This window comes from Coenobita brevimanus, chromosome 117 (assembly GCF_032717465.1).
Source record: "Coenobita brevimanus isolate Jiangsu-jjx chromosome 117, ASM3271746v2, whole genome shotgun sequence".
In the NCBI taxonomy this organism is placed as follows: Eukaryota; Metazoa; Arthropoda; class Malacostraca; order Decapoda; family Coenobitidae; genus Coenobita; species Coenobita brevimanus.
Window position 1 is genome coordinate 7,760,014 of NC_137070.1, and position 26,949 is coordinate 7,786,962.

Below are 26,949 nucleotides of genomic sequence, written 5' to 3' on the forward strand. Positions count from 1 at the left end.
GAAACTGGCTAAAGGCAGTGTAATAACTGCATGTCCTTAAGTGAATGTTATCTCCTTTCGTGCGTGTTGATCGAAACATTTAAAATAGCTTACTGTCTTACGCCTCCTTCCCGCTTTCTGTCGTCGTTCATGGAGACATTGGAAACGGAAATAAATGACTTGAAATCATTCCCTAGTATTGTAACGGAAATTATTTTATAACTATTAATTAATCATTTCCAATGTTTATTGAAGCTCCCTTTTGTTCAGTCTTACGCTACCCAAAAATCACTGCCTGTTACCATGCTAGATTTGAACTCCACAAAATAATTATTCCCGACTCTTCCTGAGCGACAATTGTGAAACATCAATTAGTTCCGTTTAGGAATTCCTATTATCGTAACTAACCAACTGCTTCCTACAATAATTTGGAAATATACTGGTCATGGATTTATTGTTTTTTGTAACAATTTTACCTATTAGGTTTCACCTCGTACAGATATAAGGAAGAGTATGGACACTATCGCTGACCGAAAACTTCTGGATACTCCGCCGGCACTTCTTAGGCCGACTGTACCAACCCACACACTCAACAGGCGTACAGTAAATACATGCATGACATCGTATCATGCATATTCATGTCAGTCTATAATATGTAGGTACTGTACATACAACAACACATGTGCACAAATACATTTGTACTGTGTGCGCAGTGACCTATACATGTACGTACACACTGTCATGCTCACATACACACAAGCCCTCATACGTCCACTGCAGGTAAAAATCGATGGGTTCAGGTTCACTTTCTTTTTTTTTCTTTCTTTCTCAGTATAGTAACTGAAGGATTTACCGTGCGTTCGTGGCCACTGTCAAACCTTCATAACGGGTACAGAGACTCTCCTAATATGCAGCGGGAATGCCTTTCTCCTTGTTCAAACCTGTGTACGTTTATGAGGGCGTGACTGAATCGATCAGGAAGTAAACGAAACAGGCAAATAACGACAACAAAAACTGCGACGTTAACAACAGATCAACAAAAGAAATAAACGAATAGGCAAGTTGCCCCTCCGCCCCCCCCCCCCCCCCCCAAAAAAAAAGGAAATGATTGAAAAAAGGATGAATGAATGAATGTAACTATATAAGTACAGTTCATTCCTCCGTTTGTGTGTGTGTGTGTGTGTGTGTGTTAGACAGACAGAATGTCTGCATATGAACAAGTTATCCCTTGAATTTGTCGCTGTCACGGCCGTTTTCTCTAAGTGCCAAAACCCACCAATCACCCATCGTACAAGCATTGCATCAACCGCCATACAACCACTGAGGCCTGAAATCAAATTTAAATGGATCCGGTTGGTACTTGCACGACCGCTAGTGCATTATATAGAAGAGGTGGTCGACAAGGTGGCTGACACTCGCCTCCCAACAGCTTCACTAAGCAGGCCTACACCGGAGCTCGCAGTTCGATGGCTGCTGCTGCTGCTGATGATGATGATTATTATTATTATTAATCTTGATGATGATGATGATGATGATGAATGAATGAATGGATGGATGGATGAATAGATAGATGATGATGGTTTTTTTTTTTTTTCGTTTTTTTTTTATAGGAACTAGTTGTTGTAATACTACTCCTAATGACGAGAGAAATGAATGAATAGTATTTTCTTAATTATTCCTCTTATCTGGGAGTGTTAAATCCACCATGGTCGTCACCACAGGGATAATATAATATATATATATATATATATATATATATATATATATATATATATATATCTTATATCTATATATATACTGTGGAATACATCACCATATCCTCTGTCACTGAACGACTTTGTCCATTCCTTCGATGGTGGGAGAACAGCCATCATCATCACCTATGTCTTCATTCATCCACCAGGCCAGGCAGTTATTTAGGAGGCATAATTATACAGTACAGTATTATGTAGGTGCAGTTGGGAACGGGACAAGACGCTATGTAGTAGTGGGAATATTATTATTATTATTATTATTATTATTAATCGACCTTCACTGATGTCAGTAGCTTCTTACATGCAACCGAACGTAAATATATAGCCACAGACACATGCCAGCATTCAACACATACCACATTCTACGCACATACATACAGACAGACAGACAGACAGACAGACACATACATTACAGTCTACCAACACATTCATCCATACACAAAGATGATGATGATGTTGAGCAAAGTCTATTCTCTCTCAAGAAACGAATGTGGCTCCTAAAGGAGCCGATGGAGGTGAAGAAGAAGAAGGATTTCTTGGAAGTGTTTACTTCTTCTCCGTCTTCTTGGGGAGCAACACAGCCTGGATGTTAGGCAGGACACCTCCCTGGGCGATGGTGACGCCAGAGAGGAGCTTGTTGAGCTCCTCGTCATTGCGGATAGCCAACTGCAGGTGACGGGGAATGATACGAGTCTTCTTGTTGTCACGGGCTGCGTTGCCAGCCAGCTCAAGCACTTCAGCTGCTAGGTACTCCATGACTGCAGCCAAGTAGACGGGGGCACCAGCACCCACACGCTCGGCGTAATTGCCTTTACGAAGGAGACGGTGGATCCTGCCGACGGGGAACTGGAGCCCAGCCCTGCTAGATCGGGACTTGGACTTTCCCTTCACCTTGCCTCCCTTGCCACGTCCGGACATGGTAGTAGTAGTAGTAGTAGTAGTAGTAGTATCGTCTTCTTCGTCGTCGCTGGAGGAGTAGGAAGACCTTCAGGAGAAGACTAATGCGTCACCCGCCCGCGACCTTCCCTTAAATACCCGTCTTCCCGATCCGGCCCCATCCCACCCGCGAATGGGAACGAGGCAGAAGCCGGGCTGCGATCGGGCAGCAATCACATATAAGGATTTCAGCAAGCGCGTCCCCCTCATTCTTTACCTTCCTTCCTTTCCCCCCCTTTTTCTATACGTCATTGTATTGTATTGCGTCCCCCATGTCGGCGATTCTCTGTCTGGCAGCCGCGGCGACAACACGTCTTCCCCCAGCTCTCCCAGCAACAGCTCTTTGCCTGTATCTGGGTGTTAGTGAAACCAGGTTTCACTCTCCCTAGAGTTTCTCGCCACTGCCGGACTACTTTATTTCCGACTGCACAACTTTTCGTTTAGTTTTTGGAGAGCCTCTCTCCTTTGTCTTTGTTTTTGTAATTGTTTTTTTGTTTCTCGGCCTGCCGTGTAGTGTCCCTCACCGTAGTACGACGCCGAACCCTGAAGGGGTGCCGCAGGGCACTTCCATGAAGGGGGGCCTTTAGGGCCTGGTTAAAGGAGGCGGTGAGGGCGGCATTTCTGATAGGGCTAGGAGTAGGCATGTCCCTCACGGGGAAGTGACGGGGCTTCCCTCGGCGCCCTTTAGAGGGCGGGGAAACCCATCCCCGTTACTGTAGGTAGGTTTGTGTTGGCCGAGCTTTCCCTTTTTTTTTTTTTTTTTTTCGACCGATATTTAGTTTAGTTTAACTTGTTAGGTCTGCTGTATGAATTAATTTGCACAGCAAATTAGTTCTGTGGCAGCCCTAACCTAGTTTTTCTAAACTAAATTCCACTTCAGATTGCGTGCCTAAATCTTCATACTTACCTTTTAGGCTCCTTCAGCCTCGCACGTGATCACTCCCTTCAAGAGGGTACGAGATGAAGTAAGAAGTTATAGGTTGGATGGACCACCTTTAAATCCTCCACCCCTCTTCCCACCGTGTTTTTTTTTTTTTTTTTTTTTTTTTTTTTTTTTTTTTTTCGCACATTTAGTTTCTTTTAACTTGTCGGGTCAGTCTGAGAAATCAATTTGCATGGCAAATTGGTTCTGTGGCAACCCCGACATAGTTTTTCTAAACTAAATACCACCACCGACATTTTCCCTCAAGCCTTTTTCGACAAACCACCGTCACTCGGCTTATTTTCCCTTAGGTCTTTTTCGGCCCTGCAAGTGGCAGCTCCCTTCACAGAGAGGAGATCTGAAGCCAAGTAATTGGTATGATTGACTACCTTTAAGTCCTCCCTTGATCATTCTCACCATGGGAAGAGTAAAAATTTTGCACCAGTCCCCTCAGGACAACTCAACCAAACTTAAACTCCTCGAGTTAGTTGCTCCCTTCAACATAAAGATCAATGCTCTTCACTCTTCCAAGGAAGCCATTATTGTGTCTACATCCTCTGATTTTGATTCTGATGAACTGCTTTCAGATAAACTGAAGACGCCTCTAGAGCAGCACGGTTTTTCAACAGTTCTTCCCCCTGAAGTCAAGGCCAACAGAAGCATCATCTGCTCCAAAATCGATGACATCATCTACTGCCATTCTGAAGACGAAATAGCCACGGAAATCATGAGAAACAACACCTGGGCAAAGGTCATAAATGTTTCCAAATTTGGCAAGTCCAACCTCCTGAAAATACAATTTCTAGACATAAAAATGGCTCAGAAGGCTCTGGAGGGCATCAAATTATTTCACCTATGTATAAGCAATCAACAAATTGAGGCAGAAAAGTTCGTTAACATCTCCACCTGTTTTAAATGTTATGCTTTGGAATCCCACAGCACCAAGAACTGCCCCAAACCTAAAGACTTCAAAATATGCTCAGAATGCTCATCCACAGACCATACTTGGAAAAACTGCTCTTCTCTAACCAAAAAATGCATAAATTGTGGAGATCATCACCGCACTTTGGCCATGAAATGTCAGAAGAGGAAGGAAATAGTTAAAAACAAATTGATCACCCCCCAGAACTCTACAACTCGCCTGGGCGTCACCTATGCTCAAGCTACGCAACTACCTAATCCTAACAGCCCCCAGAACCAAAATTGCAGTTTCTCTACTATTCTACATCAGAACACCAAAATTTCTGAATACATGGTGCTCATTATCAATGCTCATCTGAATGAACTTGCCAATCAAGGCAGCTTTAATTCAACCTTTGAAGAAAGCTGCAAACTCAACAACCTCCCCATCATACATTTGCCCTCTAACCCTCCCTCAGATAAAATCTTGCAAGCACTCCTACCAACAATAGCTAATAACCACCTTACTCTCCCTTCTGCAAACCCTCCTGGCAGTAACCCACCTTCACCTCCCCCTCAACAACAAGCACCACTCATAGAATCAGAAACCATCTCTACAGCAAACAAAGAACACACTAAAGTCACCACATCCACTCTACCCCCAGCAGAACCCCCATCACTCCACACAACAGAATTCCTTACCTCAAACACCAACATCTTCGAAGGTGCTACCGCTGTAGACATCCAGGAAAACGACTCATCGGATGAAGATCTTGACTTCCTAGAAAAAGAAAAAAGAAACAGACAAACAGAGGTGATACTACTACCATCTATATGGAAACCCAACAAAATATACAACATCAGAGAAATAACTAGAGCTTGCAAAGAGAACAAAGCCATGGTTAAAAAGCAACATAAAACACTTCAACAAGATGCAGCACTAGATGAGATCAGAGCCATCTCTGAAAAATACAACAACATCCAAGACTCCATCAGAATGGCCGATAACGAGGAAGAGAAATTCCTACTGCACAGCCTAGAAAACCGTAACAAATCCACTCTACTCCATAACAATAGATCACAAAGATCCAGAAATGAAAATCCTGCAACATAATGTATTAAACTGGTCAGGCAGAAACCTAGGTCTTATAAACATCTATAGAACCATTGATCCTGACATTATACTATTAAACAGCCATGGTATATCATCACATTCTACACTAAAAATCCCAGGATATACCTCCCACAAAAGAAACTCATATAACCGACCAATGGATGGCTCAGCTATAGCCATAAAGAACAACTTAACTTATAAATTACTAGACCATTTCATTTCAGACATGATTGGCGTAGAAATTTCAACACACACCGGTAAAGTCATAATAGCCACTGTTTATCTTCCACCCAGCCGCCCTTACCTCCCAACCCCCGATTTTATTAACTTATTCAGAAGAAACATCCCTGTCTACCTCATTGGTGATCTTAATGCTAAACATCGCCTCCTGGGCAACAGAAATTCAAATGTCGTAGGAAGACAACTCGCTAGTCTCATTCAAGACACTACAGTAAGACATATTGGCCCCAACTTTCCTACATTCCTCTCACACAACTCCATCTCCACCCCAGACATAGCCCTTTGCAACCTAATAGCTTACCACAACACCCTTTTTTCTCCAGGCCCTCTCACCACTAGTGATCACACCCCCATAATTGCCACTATCTCCACAGCCCCAATAACCGTCCCCATTCCTCCCCGACCTAACTTTGCCATGGCCAATTGGAATAACTTTAAACAAGATTTAATCACAACATTTACTAACTTTCATATCCCCGATGATGGTACACTAGAGGAAATCGATCGATCTCTTGAAAGATGGTACTCCAACATAAATATTGCAATCAACAATAACATCCCTACAACCACACATAGAACAATCACTACTCCTAAACACAGCAGAGACACACAGATACTCATCAATCAGTACAACGCATTAAGAACTCACTCCCAAAGACATGGTTGGACACGAGATCACTATAGACGGTACAAACTACTCCAAACTCAACTACATACATCCCTCCTAACAGAACACAACACTCATTGGGCAAACACTATTACAAACACTGCCAATCTTTACAACGATCCCTCCACATTTTGGCGTAAAATAAAAACCCTCTCAGGAACTTCAACCCCTGAGCCTCATTACATATTAGATCATCTGGGAAACAGACAACACTCAGCCTCTGAAAAAGAAAGAACACACAGGCGACACTGGGAGTCCATCTTTCAAGAGACCGAAGAAGAACAGAACAACAACAGACACGACAATTTAGTAAAAGAGTTCCTTACCATCAACGCAGATAGATTAACACCGTACCATTCAGTTAACCCCGATAGATTAGACTCAGACACAATATTCACCACTCCTATTGCGACAGATGAAATTACCGCTATTATTAAGAACTTAAAAAAGACTTGCCCGGGAGAAAGTGGATATAATAAAACTATACTATCCAATCTCCCCAATATAGCCATTGAAAATTTAAAAAACATTTAATGCAACCATCTCTGCAGGATATTTCCCCGACAAATTTAAAGAAGCCATCATAAAACTAATCCCAAAAAAGAACAAGAACCCACATCTCGTAGAGAATTACAGACCCATCTCTCTTTTAGAAGTCCCTGGAAAGGTACTAGAGAGAATAATTAATAAAAGGCTCAGACTACACCTTGAATCTGAGAATCTATACAATGAAAATCAATACGGTTTTCGACTACTAAGGGGCACCACTCAAGCAATTGCAATAGCATCAGAACATATAGCAATAAGTAAATCTAACAAAGGACAATGCCACACCATCCTTAGAGATGTAACAAAAGCCTTTGACAAGGTGTGGCATTTAGGACTTAAATATAAATTACTCAATCTCAACCTCCCAACTATAACTGAAAAAATTCTCTGTGATTTTCTTGACGACAGAAAGGCTAAAATCAAAATAAATAATTACACAGGGGCTAGCTTTGCTCTGGAAAGCGGGGTTCCTCAAGGGAGCGTACTCTCACCAACTCTTTACTCTATTTTCACCAGTGACTCCCCACAAGCAACCCATGGCATCAATATAAGTTACGCTGACGATATTTCCCAAATTATTAACTATCCTGGACCATCTAGAAGGATCATGAACTCAAGAACTCAAAGCGAAGTCGAGAAAATTAACGAATATGAATCAAAATGGAAAATACAAACTAACATAAATAAATTCTCCGTCATCCAACTTGCCAACACCAAAAAAGAACCTTTAATAATTAACGAAGAAATAACAGACTTCAAAGAAGAGGGTAAAATACTTGGGTTTAAACTTAACTCTAGAGGCTATCTTCCCAGTGTACAGGATAGAAAACAAAAAGCCACTGGAGCATTATCCCGCTTACTCAGATTCAAGGACATGCCTATAAAAGTCAAATCCCACCTTGTCAAAGCACTGATCCTCCCCATACTAGATTACCCACCCATTCCCACACACACCTTCAGCTATACCCAACTTAAAAAACTACAAGTCTTACAAAACAAAGCCCTCAGATTTGCAACTAATCAGCAGTACCCTTACACACTTAACACGGAACAAATTCACGCCATAACTAAAACCAAACCGTTAAACATAAGATTACATAACCAAGCGAAAAAATCTGGAGTAAAATCGAGGAAATAAACCCTGAAACATACAACGCATTAACTTACAATATCAACGATGAGAATCGCTCCTTCCACAAATGGTTCCCTAGTAGTCTAAAAACCATATTAAACAACCAAGACCCTATACCAATTTACTAAACTCAACCCAAACTATAAGTATCGCACCAACGAATACAAAAACCCCACCTATTTTCGACATAACCCAATTACGACATAAACCCAAACAACCCAACCAAACCCTCAAAAGCTAGCTCGCTAGCGCAATTCACACATACAAAACATATGAACACGCACCCACGCACACGCCCACATCCACGCGCACATGCGTACGTGCACGCACGCGCACACAAACATACACAGCCATTACCACTACATATACTTACCCAACTAACACAATATACAAAACAAAGCACTTACCTAACTCAACAAACAAAATTAAAGCAGTTATCTAACAAATACTATAAACAAAACCAAGCATGGTGGCCAGCCCACCGACTGTCTACTCCCTCTTCCTTCCTCTTTCTTACTATCCCTTCCCATATTCTCTCTTCTTTCCCCACCTACCATAAAAAAAAAAAAAAAAAAAAATAAAAAAATCCCCCATGTCGACTCAGTCTCTCGCTCGCTCCCGCACCGTGCACATAGTAGTAGTAATACCGTCTGACTCGTCAGCGACGCCATGCCACCCAAGACCTCCGGAAAGGCTGCTAAGAAGGCTGGCAAGGCCCAGAAGGCCATTGCCAAGGGAGACAAGAAGAAGAAGCGTAGGAGGAAGGAGAGCTACAGCATCTACATCTACAAAGTGCTCAAGCAGGTCCACCCTGACACCGGCGTTTCCTCCAAGGCGATGTCTATCATGAACTCTTTCGTGAATGACATCTTCGAGCGCATTGCTGCAGAGGCTTCACGCCTGGCACACTACAACAAGCGTTCAACCATCACCAGCCGGGAGATCCAGACGGCCGTCAGGCTGCTCCTCCCTGGCGAGCTGGCCAAGCACGCCGTGTCTGAAGGCACCAAGGCTGTCACCAAGTACACCTCCTCAAAGTAGAGAGGTTACACTCTTGGCCATTTCAACATTTCCGGCTCCAATCGGAGCCACAAGATTTTCGATAAAAAGGGGAAAGACAGACTTACAAATTATCCTCTCAGGAACTCTGGTTTACCGACCTTTTTCTTCTCTCTCTCTCTCTCTCTCTCTCTCTCTCTCTTTCTTTTATCCCTTCATGTCTTTCTTTCTTTCTTCCTTTTTTCCCCTTCATGTCTTTCTTTCTTTCTTTTCCGCAACGGTGGTTTGGGATGGGCACAATCGAAATGTTTTCAACTAGGGTTGGGGGTTAAAACAATAGAGTCAAAACAAAAGAGTAAACATGGGCGTGCGCGCCTTCTTCATCTGGAGAACCAACAACAACAACGCACCGTCGCCCCAAGAAGTGACGGCACAGTTTCAGATTGCTTCGGTCACGCTCCACTCCCATACGTTCTATGAAAACAGTGAATATAAGGTAAACATTCAATGCCTTCATCACGTCATGCCAAATAACGTATTTATTATATCGTGAAAATAAGGATGTAAGATGAATAACAGGAGGCAGTGATATATTAGATGGTAACACTTAGTTATCTTTCCCGATTTGAATGAATGTGAAATGTATTAACTTCGCGCGCGGTGGCCAGTACGCCTATAACTCCCGGTCACTGTGTGTGTGTGTGTGTGTGTGTGTGTGTGTGTTTTTAATAAACTCTAATCTCCAGCTCAACAGAAAATGCTTTGTTGGAAGTTTTGAACTCAATGATTTGTTTATGAACCTCTCCATTTTATTACTCTTGCGAATCGATTATCCACTGAGGATATCAGACACTGACAGAAGGTAGCATTCTCCAAGGAGCTCCGACTCTGATGTACGGTAGGTTTTTTTTTTTTTTTTTTTTTTTTTTTCCCCAACCGATAGCCCTCTGTCTTATATGAAATAATCCGGAGATTTTTCTTCATGGGAAACTGGCCAAAGGCAGTGTAATAACTGCATGTCCTTGAGTGAATGTTATCTCCTTTCGTGCGTGTTGATCGAAACATTTAAAATAGCTTACTGGCTTACGCCTCCTTCCCTCTTTCTGTCGTCGTCCATGGAGACATTGGAAACGGAACTAAATGACTTGAAATTATTCCCTAGTATTGTCAGGGAAAATTATTTTATAACTAATAATTAATCATTCCCCATGTTCATTGAAGCTCCCTTTTGTTCAGTCTTACGCTACCCAAAAATCACTGCCTGTTACCATGCTAGATTTGAACTCCACAACATAATTATTCCCGACTCTCCCTGAGCGACAATTGTGAAATATCAATTAGTTCCGTTTACGAATTCCTATTATCGTAACTAACCAACTGCTTCCTACAATAATTTGGAAATATACAGATAACTGGACATGGATTTTTTTTTTTTTTTTTTTTTTTTTTTTAAACAATTTTACATATTAGGTTTCACCTCGTTCAGATATAAGGAAAAGTATGGACACTATCGCTGACCGAAAACTTCTGGATACTCCGCCGGCACTTCTTAGGCCGACCGTACCAACCAAACTCACTCAACAGGCGTACAGTAAATACGGGCATGACATCGTATCATGCATATTCATGTCAGTCTACAATCTGTACGTACATACACCAACACATGTGCACAAATACATTTATACTGTATACGCAGTGACCTACACATGTACGTACACACTGTCATGCTCACATACACACAAGCCCTCATACGTCCATACACACAGACATACATGCTCACAGAGACACACACATACGTACAGTATAAACATACAACCTACATACATACATACATACATACATACACACGCTCAACTGCAGGTAAAAATCGATGGGTTCAGGTTCACTTTCTCTCTCTCTCTCTCTCTCTCTCTCTCTCTCTCTCTCTCTCTCTCTCTCTCTCTCTCAGTATATTAACTGAAGGATTTACCGTGCGTTCGTGGCCACTGTCAAACCTTCATAACGGGTACAGAGACTCTCCTAATATGCAGCGGGAATGCCTTTCTCCTTGTTCAAACCTGTGTACGTTTATGAGGGCGTGACTGAATCGATCAGGAAGTAAACGAAACAGGCAAATAACGACAACAAAAACTGCGACGTTAACAACAGATCAACAAAAGAAATAAACGAATAGGCAAGTTGCCCCTCCTCCCCCCCAAAAAAAGGAAATGAATGAAAAAAGGATGAATGAATGAATGCATGTATGTAACTATATAAGTACAGTTCATTCGTCCGTTTGTGTGTGTGTGTGTGTGTGTGTGTGTGTGTGTGTGTCCTCATACGTCCATACACACAGACATACATGCTCACAGAGACACACACATACGTACAGTATAAACATACAACCTACATACATACATACACACGCTCAACTGCAGGTAAAAATCGATGGGTTCAGGTTCACTTTCTCTCTCTCTCTCTCTCTCTCTCTCTCTCTCTCAGTATATTAACTGAAGGATTTACCGTGCGTTCTTGGCCACTGTCAAACCTTCATAACGGGTACAGAGACTCTCCTAATATGCAGCGGGAATGCCTTTCTCCTTGTTCAAACCTGTGTACGTTTATGAGGGCGTGACTGAATCGATCAGGAAGTAAACGAAACAGGCAAATAACGACAACAAAAACTGCGACGTTAACAACAGATCAACAAAAGAAATAAACGAATAGGCAAGTTGCCCCTCCTCCCCCCCCAACCCCCCCCAAAAAAGGAAATGAATGATTGAAAAAACGATGAATGAATGAATGAATGTAACTATATAAGTACAGTTCATTCGTCCGTTTGTGTGTGTGTGTGTCCTCATACGTCCGTACACACAGACATACATGCTCACAAAGACACACAAATACATAGGTACAGTAGAAACATACATACACGAGCACAACTGCAGCAGGCGAAAATCGATGGGTTCAGGTTAACCTTTTTTTTTTTTTTTTTTTCCAGCATAGTAACTGAAGGATTCACCGTGCGTTCATGACGGATATAGAGAGCATCTAATATGCAGCGGGAATGACTTTCTCGTTGTGCGAACCTGTGTACCTTTATGAGGGCGTGAGTGAATCAATGAGTAAGTAAAAGAAACAGGCAAATAACGAAAACAAAAACTGCGACGTGACCAACAGATCAATAATAGAAACAAACGAATAGGCAAGTATTCCCCCCCCCTTCAAAAAAAAAAAAAAAAAAAAAGTAAATGAGTGATTAAAAAAAAAAAAAAATTGAATGAATGCATGTAGGTAAGTAATGGAGTTCATTTGTCTGTGTGTGTGTGTGTGTGAGCATGCTTCGCTGCGGAAAAGCAAGAGCTGATATATGGAAACCTAAACTGAGGGTCTGTCATCATCTCTCTTTGAAAAAGGGTTTTGGCCCTGAAAAGGGCCGAGATTTCTTTCGATCGAGGTGAGGGGTCTCTCGCCTTAGGCGCGCTCGCCACGGATGCGGCGGGCCAGCTGGATGTCCTTAGGCATGATTGTTACACGCTTGGCGTGGATGGCACACAGGTTGGTGTCCTCAAAGAGACCGACCAAATAGGCCTCAGACGCCTCCTGCAGAGCCATGACGGCAGAGGACTGGAAGCGCAGGTCAGTCTTGAAGTCCTGGGCAATCTCACGGACGAGACGCTGGAATGGCAGCTTCCTTATAAGCAGCTCAGTGCTCTTCTGGTAGCGACGGATCTCACGCAGGGCCACAGTGCCAGGCCTGTAACGATGGGGTTTCTTGACGCCGCCGGTGGCAGGGCGGACTTGCGAGCGGCCTTGGTGGCCAGCTGCTTGCGAGGGGCCTTGCCCCCAGTGGACTTACGTGCAGTCTGCTTGGTACGAGCCATGGCTGAGCGTGACTGAGGGAGCGAGAAGAGCGAGAGTGTTGGCGCACCGCGCCTGGCAGCGGCCTTTTATGTTGCCTGTCTCAGGACTGGCGGCGTGTGAGTGGTCGGGGTGTGATGTACATGGCGGTGATTTACTGTTCATGCTTTTTCGATGCAATTCCTGGTTTGCTTGCAAAATTTGGCATGCCCTGTGGCGTGACCTGGCTACGACACCTCTCTAGGATTGGCCTCCTGGGAGCTGGGGTGAGGCCTAGGCCTGAAATCAAGGTTAGATGGATAAGGTTCGTACTTGCACGACCGAGACTGGGTTATATAAGGGTGGTTGGCGAGCGGGGTCGTCATCACTGTTGGTGCTGGGAGCGGAGCGGTCACTCACCACCACCACCACTACTACTACTACTACTACTACTGGGTCTGAGCAGCAGCTGTAGACACTATGACTGGTCGAGGCAAAGGCGGCAAGGGTCTGGGCAAGGGAGGCGCCAAGCGACACCGCAAGGTGCTTCGTGACAACATCCAGGGCATCACCAAGCCTGCCATCCGTCGTCTGGCTCGTCGTGGTGGCGTGAAGCGTATCTCGGGCCTGATCTACGAGGAGACCCGCGGTGTTCTCAAGGTGTTCCTCGAGAACGTGATTCGCGATGCTGTCACCTACACTGAGCACGCCAAGCGCAAGACCGTGACCGCGATGGACGTGGTGTACGCCCTGAAGCGACAAGGGCGCACCCTTTACGGCTTCGGCGGTTAAGAGGGTGCGTGCCTAACTGCATGGCACTATTCCACCTGGCCACGGCAAAGCACACAACAACAACAACCCCCGGACCTCTTTTAGGGGTCCACACCTAATTTCTGTGAAAGAGAATGAATGAAGGCATAGTAGTCTAAGTAAATGCAGACGTTGAGCTTGTTAGCTAGCACCAAATTTTTTTTTTTTTTTTATAATGTAACGGAAATGAAGACATGTAATGCAACCCAACCAACTCTTTACCACACCTAACATAACCTACCTGAACCATACCAAACCTCCCTCCCTCTCTCTCTCTCTCTCTCTCTGGCAGTTATAAAAAAAGGGGGGGGGGTTAGGCAACTGTCAATTTGGCTTCTACATCTTCTAATTTTTATGGACGTATGCATACATACACATACATTATCACTTATCGTGCTGGGCCATTGCTTTCTCTGTCCCTCTCATCTAACCCCTCCCCCCCCCCCTATTTCAGGAAAGCTTTCTCCATACCTATCAGGGCAATTTCCATCCTGTTGCGAGAGCATCTCCTCTGCTGTGCTCCGGGAGTCGCCTCCATAAATCGTGAAGGCAAATCCCACTATTCCAAGGTATTTCTGCCTTCATATGCACGAGCAGCAAACTTGAAGGATGCACCTAGAGAATAGAAGACACAGTCAGTCACGTCAGTGAGGCACCACCCACACAGTGCATGATATGAATGCCTAAGTGTTAGACAGACAGACAGAATGTCTGCATATGAACAAGTTATCCCTTGAATTTGTCGCTGTCACGGCCGTTTTCTCTAAGTGCCAAAACCCACCAATCACCCATCGTACAAGCATTGCATCAACCGCCATACAACCACTGAGGCCTGAAATCAAATTTAAATGGATCCGGTTGGTACTTGCACGACCGCTAGTGCATTATATAGAAGAGGTGGTCGACAAGGTGGCTGACACTCGCCTCCCAACAGCTTCACTAAGCAGGCCTACACCGGAGCTCGCAGTTCGATGGCTGCTGCTGCTGCTGATGATGATGATTATTATTATTATTAATCTTGATGATGATGATGATGATGATGATGATGATGATGATGATGATGATGATGATGATGAATGAATGGATGGATGAATAGATAGATGATGATGGTTTTTTTTTTTTTTCGTTTTTTTTTTATAGGAACTAGTTGTTGTAATACTACTCCTAATGACGAGAGAAATGAATGAATAGTATTTTCTTAATTATTCCTCTTATCTGGGAGTGTTAAATCCACCATGGTCGTCACCACAGGGATAATATATATATATATATATATATATATATATATATATATATATATATATATATATATATATATATATATATATATATATATATATATATATATATATCTTATATCTATATATATACTGTGGAATACATCACCATATCCTCTGTCACTGAACGACTTTGTCCATTCCTTCGATGGTGGGAGAACAGCCATCATCATCACCTATGTCTTCATTCATCCACCAGGCCAGGCAGTTATTTAGGAGGCATAATTATACAGTACAGTATTATGTAGGTGCAGTTGGGAACGGGACAAGACGCTATGTAGTAGTGGGAATATTATTATTATTATTATTATTATTATTAATCGACCTTCACTGATGTCAGTAGCTTCTTACATGCAACCGAACGTAAATATATAGCCACAGACACATGCCAGCATTCAACACATACCACATTCTACGCACATACATACAGACAGACAGACAGACAGACAGACACATACATTACAGTCTACCAACACATTCATCCATACACAAAGATGATGATGATGATGTTGAGCAAAGTCTATTCTCTCTCAAGAAACGAATGTGGCTCCTAAAGGAGCCGATGGAGGTGAAGAAGAAGAAGGATTTCTTGGAAGTGTTTACTTCTTCTCCGTCTTCTTGGGGAGCAACACAGCCTGGATGTTAGGCAGGACACCTCCCTGGGCGATGGTGACGCCAGAGAGGAGCTTGTTGAGCTCCTCGTCATTGCGGATAGCCAACTGCAGGTGACGGGGAATGATACGAGTCTTCTTGTTGTCACGGGCTGCGTTGCCAGCCAGCTCAAGCACTTCAGCTGCTAGGTACTCCATGACTGCAGCCAAGTAGACGGGGGCACCAGCACCCACACGCTCGGCGTAATTGCCTTTACGAAGGAGACGGTGGATCCTGCCGACGGGGAACTGGAGCCCAGCCCTGCTAGATCGGGACTTGGACTTTCCCTTCACCTTGCCTCCCTTGCCACGTCCGGACATGGTAGTAGTAGTAGTAGTAGTAGTAGTAGTAGTAGCAGTAGTATCGTCTTCTTCGTCGTCGCTGGAGGAGTAGGAAGACCTTCAGGAGAAGACTAATGCGTCACCCGCCGTTGTGTTGTTGGGATATTCGTCCCAGGACGTACTGGGACACGGGCAAACATGTGAGCCCGTCACAGTTGCGCTATGCACGCGCATCTACATTATCGTGGCGGAGGGTAGCGACTGACTACCCGAAGTAAATGTGAAAAAGGAGCACGGGCAACTATGCCAGCGGCATCCCGCACCTCATCTGCGGATGGGACGTATGCCCCACGAGGGAGAGACCTGAGAGCAGAAGTCACAGGGCAATACAATAGATAGTGCAGGAGAGGCTCCTCCGACCTCTCTAAGCAGTGTTCACAAGTGTCTGGGGCCACTCCTTTTATCTGGTTATAGCATAAATATCCCAAACGTAAACGCCGCAGCCTCACTAGCAGACGATTCGGTAAGCCCAGAGGGGGCTGCAACGGTGAATAAGAAGTGGCACTGGCATACCAAGTGGCGGAGCGTGAGCCTTCAGCCACACATAGCCTATGTTCCTCCACTGATTGATGTCCAATAGTCACAGCGAAAGATCTAATGATTTGAGCCTGACTTTTGCAGAGTGGGAACGTGACAGTAGGGAGAGTACAGGCAGAGCGCGCAGCCTCATCTGCCATCTCATTCCCCAAGATGCCAACATGACCTGGAAGCCAGTGAAGGATGATCGTGGCTCCCCCACGGACGAGGAGAGAAGCTACAGTGTATATGGAGGATAACAAAAAAATGTTGTCTTTGAGGGAGAAGGAGCGAAGGCGTACAATAGATGAGAGCGAGTCTGTATGAATAACCACACGGCAATATCGGCGGTTGTGTGCATGCCGTAAAGCTCCCAGAATAGCTGCGAGCTCTGCTTGGAAGGGAGACGCCCCCTGGGACACTCGCCAAGACTCCACCATGTCACCAAAAACAAAGGCCGCTCCAGCAGTGCCATCAGCTGCCACAGAGCCATCAGTATAATAAACTGCTGACCCCGCAGACCCTAGCGTAGCGACCCGGCGGAGACTATCCTGACGGAGGAGTGCTGGGATGGTATTGCGAGGCTTTCCACCTACTGGATAAACACACCGGAAAAGGGGAGGCTCCCAAGGTGGTGGTTCCTCGAACCCATAGAAGGGCGAGTCAGGGACCTGGCATATTTCGGCAGTAGCACCCATACTATGTAACATAGCAACCGTGGCACGGGCCCAGTCCCGCCCAGGGGCCGGGTCAGGAGGGCGTGACAGAAGCCGCTTTAGTAAATAAGAGACTGGGAGATCCGGCCTGCGGTGCACAAGTTGCAGAGAGGTCGCTGCAGCCCGGAGCATAATTCGGCCTTTCAACGAAGGGAAACCGCCCTCCACTCGCAGGTTCACCAGTCTGGTCCAAGGGGGTGCATGCAGAATGATGCGCAGAGCCTCATTCTGCACGACCTCCAGAGACTGAGAAACACTTGGGGCAAGACCCGTCAGGCAGATGGCACTATAGTCCACCAAAGACCTGATAGCGTGGACATAGAACGTGCGCAGCACATAAAAAGAGGCCCCCAAACTCTTCTTTGAGAGGGAGCGAAGAGCAGACAGACGTGTTTTAGCCCGCTCGCGCAAGTACCTGACGTGGCTCTCGAATGTAAGGTTGCTGTCTAGTCGCACCCCAAGATATGTGTGTACTGCCACGAGAGACAGCTGGTGGCCACCAATCAGAAGGGGAAAGCGGGGAGGCCTAAGGCCAAAAGGCATACATTTGGTTTTTGCGTAGTTAATTTTGAGGCCCAGCTCTGCACACTTACTGTATAGCCGTGCAAGCGCAACGTTTGCATGGTTGTAACAATCCCTCCTGGCTATGACGAGGGCCAGATCATCGGCATAGCACAGGAGGGTAACACCGCGCCCATAGTCCTCAGTAAGGAGCCCCTCCATGAGGATGTTGAAAAGGAGAGGGCTCAAGACACTCCCCTGGGGGGTGCCATTTAGGTGGGTATGAAAGGAGGAGAGCTGCCCCTGGAAGCGGACCCCCGCAGCACGTTCATTAAAAAAGTCCACAATCCATGACAAGAGCTTGCCACCCACTCCCTTGTCTGCAAGAGCCTGAAGTATGACTTTAGGGCTCGCCAACTCAAAAGCTTTCTCAAGGTCAAGGAAGACCACCATCCCCACTCCACCCCGAAGTTCACCGAGGAGAGATGCAAGGCAGTGAGAGGCACTTCTGCCTGGATGATAAGCAAATATCCTCTGGTGAAGCGGACCTAACCTCCATGCCAGACGCGCCCGCACAACCCGCTCAGCCGTCTTGGCAATACAGCTGAGCAGCGAGATGGGGCGCATGGCACCAGGATTGTTAGGCTTCGGGATGGGGTGGATGACAGCAGTCTTCCACGACCTCGGCAGACGCCCCTCAGACCACGAGAGGTTGAGCAGAGCAAGAAGCCGTTCTGTACCACAATCTCCCGCATGCGACAGGATGGAATAAGTCAGCCCATCAAGGCCTGGAGCAGTGTCCGATCTACGCTGCAAAGCCGCCATCAGCTCCCCACTAGTGATGGGGCAATCAGCTGGATCAGGACGGTCACAGGCCGCCTGAATAGCCTCAACACGAGAGGCGGACAGCTGCTCCTGAATGGCCAAGATGGACCGCGGGAGATTGCAGGAGGCAGAGCGGTCTGCAAAGTGCTGAGCCAGGCGGCTGGCCTCTGCGACAGGATCAGGGTGTGAAGGTGGACGGGAGGGACGTGGATCGGAGATGGACCTGATTCTCCTCCACATCTCACGGAGTGTGGAGTGAGAATCAAGGGTACGACACCACCTAATCCACGCCTCCTCCCTAAGACGGCGCTTCTCCGCGAGGACATGGCGAGACACGCCAGACAAGCACCGGCGGCACGGCGAAGTGCGGCGCCGCCGGTACTGTCTGCGAGCTGCATTCAGCCTCCGATTCAACTCCCTGACCCTATCACAATAGAACCAGCCATCCCGGTAGCACCCCGCAAAGCGCTGCTGCAACGGGATAGCAAGAGATGCTGCTTGCCTAAAAGCATGAGCAACTTGCTCTGCTCGATCCTCGAGGTCTGATGCAGGGGCAGATGAGAAGGCAAGAGTGAGAGCCCTATCAAAGGCTGCCCAGTCCGCCCTGCTAATATCCCACCTCTGAGGAGGCGACCCGGGTGGAGGAAGGGGAGCCAAAGGTAGATCAACCACAACAGCATAGTGGTCACTCATGAGGTGGGGATGGAGTGACCACGTTGCCGAACCTGCGAGAGGGGTGGAAACGAAGGTGAGGTCTAGTCGACCTCCTCTAATGTGAGTAGCCTCATCGATGTCATTCAGCAGGGAGACACCTCCCATCTCCTCCAGAACTACAGAGATGTGCCGACCAGCCTCGTTGGTCTTGAGAGGCGAGGAAAACATATCGTGGTGAGCATTGAAGTCGCCTCCAATGAACACAGGGCCACTGGTAGCCTGGGAGAACAAGTCCCCCAACTCCAGAGAGGCATCTCGGCCACGATATACATTGAATACAGTGAGGGGTGACCCCGCCAATTGTAGGATCACGCCCTGGACCTCAACACCAATCCCACAGTAGGGAGGCTCACAGACTGCAGAACCGATGTGGTCCCTAACCAGAACGGCACAACCCTGAGCTACACCGCGTTCACGAGGGAGGAGATAGGAGGTGTATCCCGCCAAACGAAACCGGGAGCTCTCAGTCAACAAAGTTTCCTGCAGGAGAATAACGTGTGGTTGATCCCTGTTGGCCACCTCTTGCAGGAGGGGAAGCTTACTCATTGCTCCTGCGCAGTTCCATTGGAGGACCCTGAGGTAGGCACCGTCCTGGGGTCCGGAGACAGACAGAGGCGAACCTCCTCTGACTCCTGACCCACTGGCATCAAAGGAGGTACCAAGGGGTCCGATGGAAGATGAGGAGAGCCGGCCGCTAGGGTGCGGGGTGGCCGAGCCTTGATCTTGGCTACCTTCGAAGCAGCCCCTCTGGGGGACGACTTGGGCTTCCTCGGTGATCGAGGCCGCTTGGCTGAGGCAGGAGGAACAACGAGCTGTCGTTTCGCCTCGATTGCTTGATTCAGGGTACGGTCCACTACTGCCACTATAGGATCTGTGTTTAGCTGGACCCCCAGAGTCTGAGCCACGGTTTCTGCTATGGCCAGAGCCAATTGAGTTCCCAGGGTGCGCAGCTCGTCCAGTGTGAAGAGTGGGGCTGCTTGAGATTGATGTGCCTGCAGAGGAGGGGTTTGCGTGACTGGCGCGAGCACTGGATCCTCTTGGGAAGGAGGGGGCGGCAGGGGTGATGGATCCATTGAGGCCATGGGCCTGTGAACCTCCGTCACTGTCTCGATAGTCTGTACGGGAGTTGGCAGGGGAGGAAAAGCAGTCGTATCTAAGACAGGAGGAGTCTGTGCCTGGGGGCGGCGTTGTTGACCCCAAACAAAAGTGCCTGGGGGGGCCGGCGTTGAGACCAAGGACTGCTGTTCCTGCACCCAAGAGACCTGCTTTTCTCTGCCCTGGTTCACCCTCTTCACCCTCGCTGGGCAACTGGGATGCCAGGCGTGGTGTGCTCCTGCACAGTTGGGACAGCGGGAGGTGACCGGCTCCTTTGCTCGGAATTTTGCCAAGCACTGCTCCGTGTCGTGGGAGCCGCTGCAGATCCCGCACACTGCAGGCCTGCTGCAGCTTGCACGATGGTGTCCGAACCTCTGGCAGCGGTAGCACCTCAGTGGCTCTGGAGTGTACGGGCGCAGCCAGAACACTCCCCAGTTCCCAAGATCGAGAGAGGGGACAAGGGGGCCGCGGAGGGTGACACACACCTGCAAGGTTTCCTCCCGCGTCCTCTGGTGCTGGCACCTGGTAGCCTCCTCTACCAGGTCGTGCCTTCGAAGGATGTCTAATGGGAACCGACGAGGGTATCCCATCACTACAGCCTTCGTCACCTGTCCACCCCGTGTGAGTTCTGTCACCCTCACTGTTGCCGCCTCGTCCTCCGCTACGGCCTTGAGCTGCTGATAAGCCTCCTCCGTGGAAGGAATGAGGACACAACTTTCGTCCCTGCCAAAGCGATTTCTCGCTGCAAGACCCGGCAGCTGGCTCTCCAGGGCCGCCACGGCATCGTAGCTGGTGTCGTAACCCGATTGCAGTGGAACCCTGAAAGCTGGAAAAGAGGAGCGGGGTGGAGGAGGGGCTGCCACAGACACTGAAGGGCGAGGTGGAGGAGGAGGTTGCTTTAGAGCTGGCCGAGAAAAACCCTGGGCCGCAGGCTTGGTCAGGGTTGCACGCTTAGCTCTGCGAGACACAAGGGTAAACCCTTCATCATCTGCAGAGCTATTTTTATCAGCAGGAGTAGCAGCAGCGGTGGAAACAGCATCAACAGAAGTAGCAGTGTCAGGGTTTGGAGCAGGCACAATGTCATCCATCCCCTCATGACGGCGAGCTATCTTCCTTGGTGCTGTAGAGGAAGCAGAGCAGCAAGAAACTGGACGTTCCGAATCAGCACAACCACCAGCAGACACGGTCGAGCTATCCCCTGATCCACGACGCTCCCTTTTTCTTCCAGTAGTAAAAGAATTCTGGCCTCTAGCAGCAGCTGGATGGGTGGCCGCAGCCATGCTCCCACTCAAGACCCCAGGAACCGTCTCGACCCTACCTCCAGCATAGGGGACGCGAGCATATGAACCAGGCAGCTGGATCCTAGATGGCATAGGAATCCTCGAAGGCCCTGGGGGCCTAGACCTCGACTTGCCGGTCATCACACACAGGCACAAACACCCACACTAACACTCACACAAACACACAGAACAGGCACACAGAAACGCAGGAAGAAGCCTACCTACTGTGGCAGGAATCTGCCCCTCCGCTAGCGGAGGACGCGGCAGCCCTTACCACAGCCCCGAAGGTCTTGCCTAACCCTAGCCCTAAACAAAGTTTTGGCTCACCCCTGCAGCTTCCTATAACCACCCCGACTACGGGGCCCCCTTGTGTACCAGGCCTGCGCCTGGAAACCGCGGGGTTCGGCTTCGTACCACGTACCAGGGGAACACTAAGAGCCAGAAAGGAAATACAGTAAGAGGCAAAAAGAAACCACTGAAGGGCGAGCGCGCACAAGCGTGAGCACCCCGGTACACAACAGTGGCTGGAGACCAAGGCGTGGTCAGGATGAAGGCGGCAAGCAACGACAGCAAACAACACCTCAAAGCACTGTCAAGAGACAAGAGGGGCAGAGCAGCTCGATCAACGGCGAACCGGAGAGCTGTTACCCTTGTTGAAACAAGACAGGAGCAGGAGATGTTGTCAGTGTGGAGGCAGGCAGCAGAGTGGTCACCCGCCCGCGACCTTCCCTTAAATACCCGTCTTCCCGATCCGGCCCCATCCCACCCGCGAATGGGAACGAGGCAGAAGCCGGGCTGCGATCGGGCAGCAATCACATATAAGGATTTCAGCAAGCGCGTCCCCCCAGAGTTGGTCCAGCCACCGTGCCAGCAAGTCCGTAAGCGAGCTAGTGAACCTTGGCGCGCCGATCCCGCAGACTTCACCATGGCTCGTACATCTGCTGATGCTTTCGACCCGTTGAGGGGAGCATCCAACAGCAGATCGGAGCTATCGGGAGCCCAGAAGATCAGGGGAACTGTTCGTTGGTACAACGTGAAGGCCGGGTACGGTTTCATCACGTGCCAGGACACTGGTGCTGATGTTTTCGTCCCTCGCCGTTCGATCGTTGTACCAAACGAGCAGCACCGCCAACGCTCTCTTGTTACGCCAGGGTGAGACGGTGGAGTTCAGTCTTTCACAGTCTCCCACGGGTCCTGTGGCCAGGGATGTCTCTGGGCCGGGGGGTGTAGCTGTGCAGGGCTCTGTCCATGCATGGCGACGCCCCACGGCCCAGAGACGCCGGCCTCAGGATCCTGGGAGATCTGGGAAGATGGACACCATTGTTGCGATGTGCATCGCGACGGCAAAGGCTTTCTGTGGTGATGACAGAGCGGCCCTGCGCATTCTCCTCCCTCGGATTTTCGAGGAGAATGGGTTGCCACGCATTGTCATCCCCGAGAGTTTCGCCCACGATGTCCGTCCCGCCTCTCGTCAGAAGCGTCACGCCCCCAAAGCTCAGCAGCCTGTCCTAGACCTCGCACAACACCGCGAAAACGGCTGCAGTTGGATGCTCCTCTTAACAGAGGGCAACTGCTGCCTCTGCCATCACCGCACCTGCACCGGCCCACCGAACCTGAACCTCGAACCAACTACTGATCACCACGCCACGCCATCGGCAGCTGAGGAGGACACGGAGACCATCCCCGACCCTCCAGACACCCTAGATCCTGCTGCCATTGACGATGGTGATGAAGACACCACCATGGACACAGGCACTGCTTCCCCTCTGCCACCAACCGAAACCATCAAGAAAAAGAAAAAGGGGAAGAACAAGAAGAGGAAGGCAGAACAACTAGCCCCCTCCATCAACTCGACACTCGACCTGCCTGCACCCACCACCGCCACGAACGTCAGCCCTCAGGATCAAGCCAGACAACGCATCCGAGACATCTTGCCACCCCTCCATCCCACCATCAAGAAGCGTCTCGACTCACTATCGTATGACGAACTCTTTGATCAGCGAGACAGCTACTGGGACAACAACTTCTCAGATGCACTCGACGCCCTACTAAGACTCGCGACTCCAGTGCCATTCCAAGAACAACACGAACAATGCCTGGAACAATTAATAGACACTCACCCCGACGATACAGCGATTATGGACTACATCGTTAACAAGATCGAACACGAACGACAACAGCATCTTCACTGACCGGGCTAATGTATGGCCCGGCCTGCACTATATGTGCAGGGAAACTTTAAACGAACGAACGAACGCGTCCCCCATGTCGACTCAGTCTCTCGCTCGCTCCCGCACCGTGCACATAGTAGTAGTAATACCGTCTGACTCGTCAGCGACGCCATGCCACCCAAGACCTCCGGAAAGGCTGCTAAGAAGGCTGGCAAGGCCCAGAAGGCCATTGCCAAGGGAGACAAGAAGAAGAAGCGTAGGAGGAAGGAGAGCTACAGCATCTACATCTACAAAGTGCTCAAGCAGGTCCACCCTGACACCGGCGTTTCCTCCAAGGCGATGTCTATCATGAACTCTTTCGTGAATGACATCTTCGAGCGCATTGCTGCAGAGGCTTCACGCCTGGCACACTACAACAAGCGTTCAACCATCACCAGCCGGGAGATCCAGACGGCCGTCAGGCTGCTCCTCCCTGGCGAGCTGGCCAAGCACGCCGTGTCTGAAGGCACCAAGGCTGTCACCAAGTACACCTCCTCAAAGTAGAGAGGTTACACTCTTGGCCATTTCAACATTTCCGGCTCCAATCGGAGCCACAAGATTTTCGATAAAAAGGGGAAAGACAGACTTACAAATTATCCTCTCAGGAACTCTGGTTTACCGACCTTTTTCTTCTCTCTCTCTCTCTCTCTCTCTCTCTCTCTTTCTTTTATCCCTTCATGTCTTTCTTTCTTTCTTCCTTTTTTCCCCTTCATGTCTTTCTTTCTTTCTTTTCCGCAACGGTGGTTTGGGATGGGCACAATCGAAATGTTTTCAACTAGGGTTGGGGGTTAAAACAATAGAGTCAAAACAAAAGAGTAAACATGGGCGTGCGCGCCTTCTTCATCTGGAGAACCAACAACAACAACGCACCGTCGCCCCAAGAAGTGACGGCACAGTTTCAGATTGCTTCGGTCACGCTCCACTCCCATACGTTCTATGAAAACAGTGAATATAAGGTAAACATTCAATGCCTTCATCACGTCATGCCAAATAACGTATTTATTATATCGTGAAAATAAGGATGTAAGATGAATAACAGGAGGCAGTGATATATTAGATGGTAACACTTAGTTATCTTTCCCGATTTGAATGAATGTGAAATGTATTAACTTCGCGCGCGGTGGCCAGTACGCCTATAACTCCCGGTCACTGTGTGTGTGTGTGTGTGTGTGTGTGTGTGTGTGTGTGTGTGTGTGTGTTTTTAATAAACTCTAATCTCCAGCTCAACAGAAAATGCTTTGTTGGAAGTTTTGAACTCAATGATTTGTTTATGAACCTCTCCATTTTATTACTCTTGCGAATCGATTATCCACTGAGGATATCAGACACTGACAGAAGGTAGCATTCTCCAAGGAGCTCCGACTCTGATGTACGGTAGGTTTTTTTTTTTTTTTTTTTTTTTTTTTACCCAACCGATAGCCCTCTGTCTTATATGAAATAATCCGGAGATTTTTCTTCATGGGAAACTGGCCAAAGGCAGTGTAATAACTGCATGTCCTTGAGTGAATGTTATCTCCTTTCGTGCGTGTTGATCGAAACATTTAAAATAGCTTACTGGCTTACGCCTCCTTCCCTCTTTCTGTCGTCGTCCATGGAGACATTGGAAACGGAACTAAATGACTTGAAATTATTCCCTAGTATTGTCAGGGAAAATTATTTTATAACTAATAATTAATCATTCCCCATGTTCATTGAAGCTCCCTTTTGTTCAGTCTTACGCTACCCAAAAATCACTGCCTGTTACCATGCTAGATTTGAACTCCACAACATAATTATTCCCGACTCTCCCTGAGCGACAATTGTGAAATATCAATTAGTTCCGTTTACGAATTCCTATTATCGTAACTAACCAACTGCTTCCTACAATAATTTGGAAATATACAGATAACTGGACATGTTTTTTTTTTTTTTTTTTTTTTTTTTTTTTTTTTTTTTTAAACAATTTTACATATTAGGTTTCACCTCGTTCAGATATAAGGAAGAGTATGGACACTATCGCTGACCGAAAACTTCTGGATACTCCGCCGGCACTTCTTAGGCCGACCGTACCAACCAAACTCACTCAACAGGCGTACAGTAAATACGGGCATGACATCGTATCATGCATATTCATGTCAGTCTACAATCTGTACGTACATACACCAACACATGTGCACAAATACATTTATACTGTATACGCAGTGACCTACACATGTACGTACACACTGTCATGCTCACATACACACAAGCCCTCATACGTCCATACACACAGACATACATGCTCACAGAGACACACACATACGTACAGTATAAACATACAACCTACATACATACATACATACATACATACACACGCTCAACTGCAGGTAAAAATCGATGGGTTCAGGTTCGTTCTCTCTCTCTCTCTCTCTCTCTCTCTCTCTCTCAGTATATTAACTGAAGGATTTACCGTGCGTTCGTGGCCACTGTCAAACCTTCATAACGGGTACAGAGACTCTCCTAATATGCAGCGGGAATGCCTTTCTCCTTGTTCAAACCTGTGTACGTTTATGAGGGCGTGACTGAATCGATCAGGAAGTAAACGAAACAGGCAAATAACGACAACAAAAACTGCGACGTTAACAACAGATCAACAAAAGAAATAAACGAATAGGCAAGTTGCCCCTCCTCCCCCCCAAAAAAAGGAAATGAATGAAAAAAGGATGAATGAATGAATGCATGTATGTAACTATATAAGTACAGTTCATTCGTCCGTTTGTGTGTGTGTGTGAGTGTGTGTGTGTGTGTGTCCTCATACGTCCATACACACAGACATACATGCTCACAGAGACACACACATACGTACAGTATAAACATACAACCTACATACATACATACACACGCTCAACTGCAGGTAAAAATCGATGGGTTCAGGTTCACTTTCTCTCTCTCTCTCTCTCTCTCTCTCTCAGTATATTAACTGAAGGATTTACCGTGCGTTCTTGGCCACTGTCAAACCTTCATAACGGGTACAGAGACTCTCC

At 47.4% G+C, this 26,949-nt stretch overlaps 3 protein-coding genes and 1 pseudogene across 3 annotated transcripts; 1 reads left to right on the top strand and 3 right to left on the bottom strand.

Moving 5' to 3' along the window:
• Positions 1-2,279: 2,279 nt before the first annotated feature.
• Positions 2,280-2,651, bottom strand: LOC145389485 (histone H2A). Its single transcript, XM_080264777.1, has one exon. The coding sequence runs from the start codon at positions 2,649-2,651 to the stop codon at positions 2,280-2,282; it is 372 nt and encodes a 123-aa protein (XP_080120903.1).
• A 9,994-nt stretch (positions 2,652-12,645) lies between these two features.
• On the bottom strand, positions 12,646-13,055 carry LOC145389457 (histone H3-like; annotated as a pseudogene).
• Positions 13,056-13,491: 436 nt separating this feature from the next.
• Positions 13,492-13,803, top strand: LOC145418987 (histone H4). The gene has a single exon (XM_080287238.1). It carries the CDS (start codon positions 13,492-13,494, stop codon positions 13,801-13,803), a length of 312 nt encoding a protein of 103 aa, XP_080143364.1.
• Positions 13,804-15,697: 1,894 nt separating this feature from the next.
• On the bottom strand, positions 15,698-16,069 carry LOC145418916 (histone H2A). The gene has a single exon (XM_080287173.1). It carries the CDS (start codon positions 16,067-16,069, stop codon positions 15,698-15,700), a length of 372 nt encoding a protein of 123 aa, XP_080143299.1.
• Between the last annotated feature and the right edge of the window lie 10,880 nt (positions 16,070-26,949).

Excerpts from the sequence above, each read along its gene's own strand:
- LOC145418987 (XM_080287238.1), top strand. The coding sequence starts at position 13,492 with ATGACTGGTCGAGGCAAAGGCGGCAAGGGTCTGGGCAAGGGAGGCGCC.
- LOC145389485 (XM_080264777.1), bottom strand. The coding sequence starts at position 2,651 with ATGTCCGGACGTGGCAAGGGAGGCAAGGTGAAGGGAAAGTCCAAGTCC.
- LOC145418916 (XM_080287173.1), bottom strand. The coding sequence starts at position 16,069 with ATGTCCGGACGTGGCAAGGGAGGCAAGGTGAAGGGAAAGTCCAAGTCC.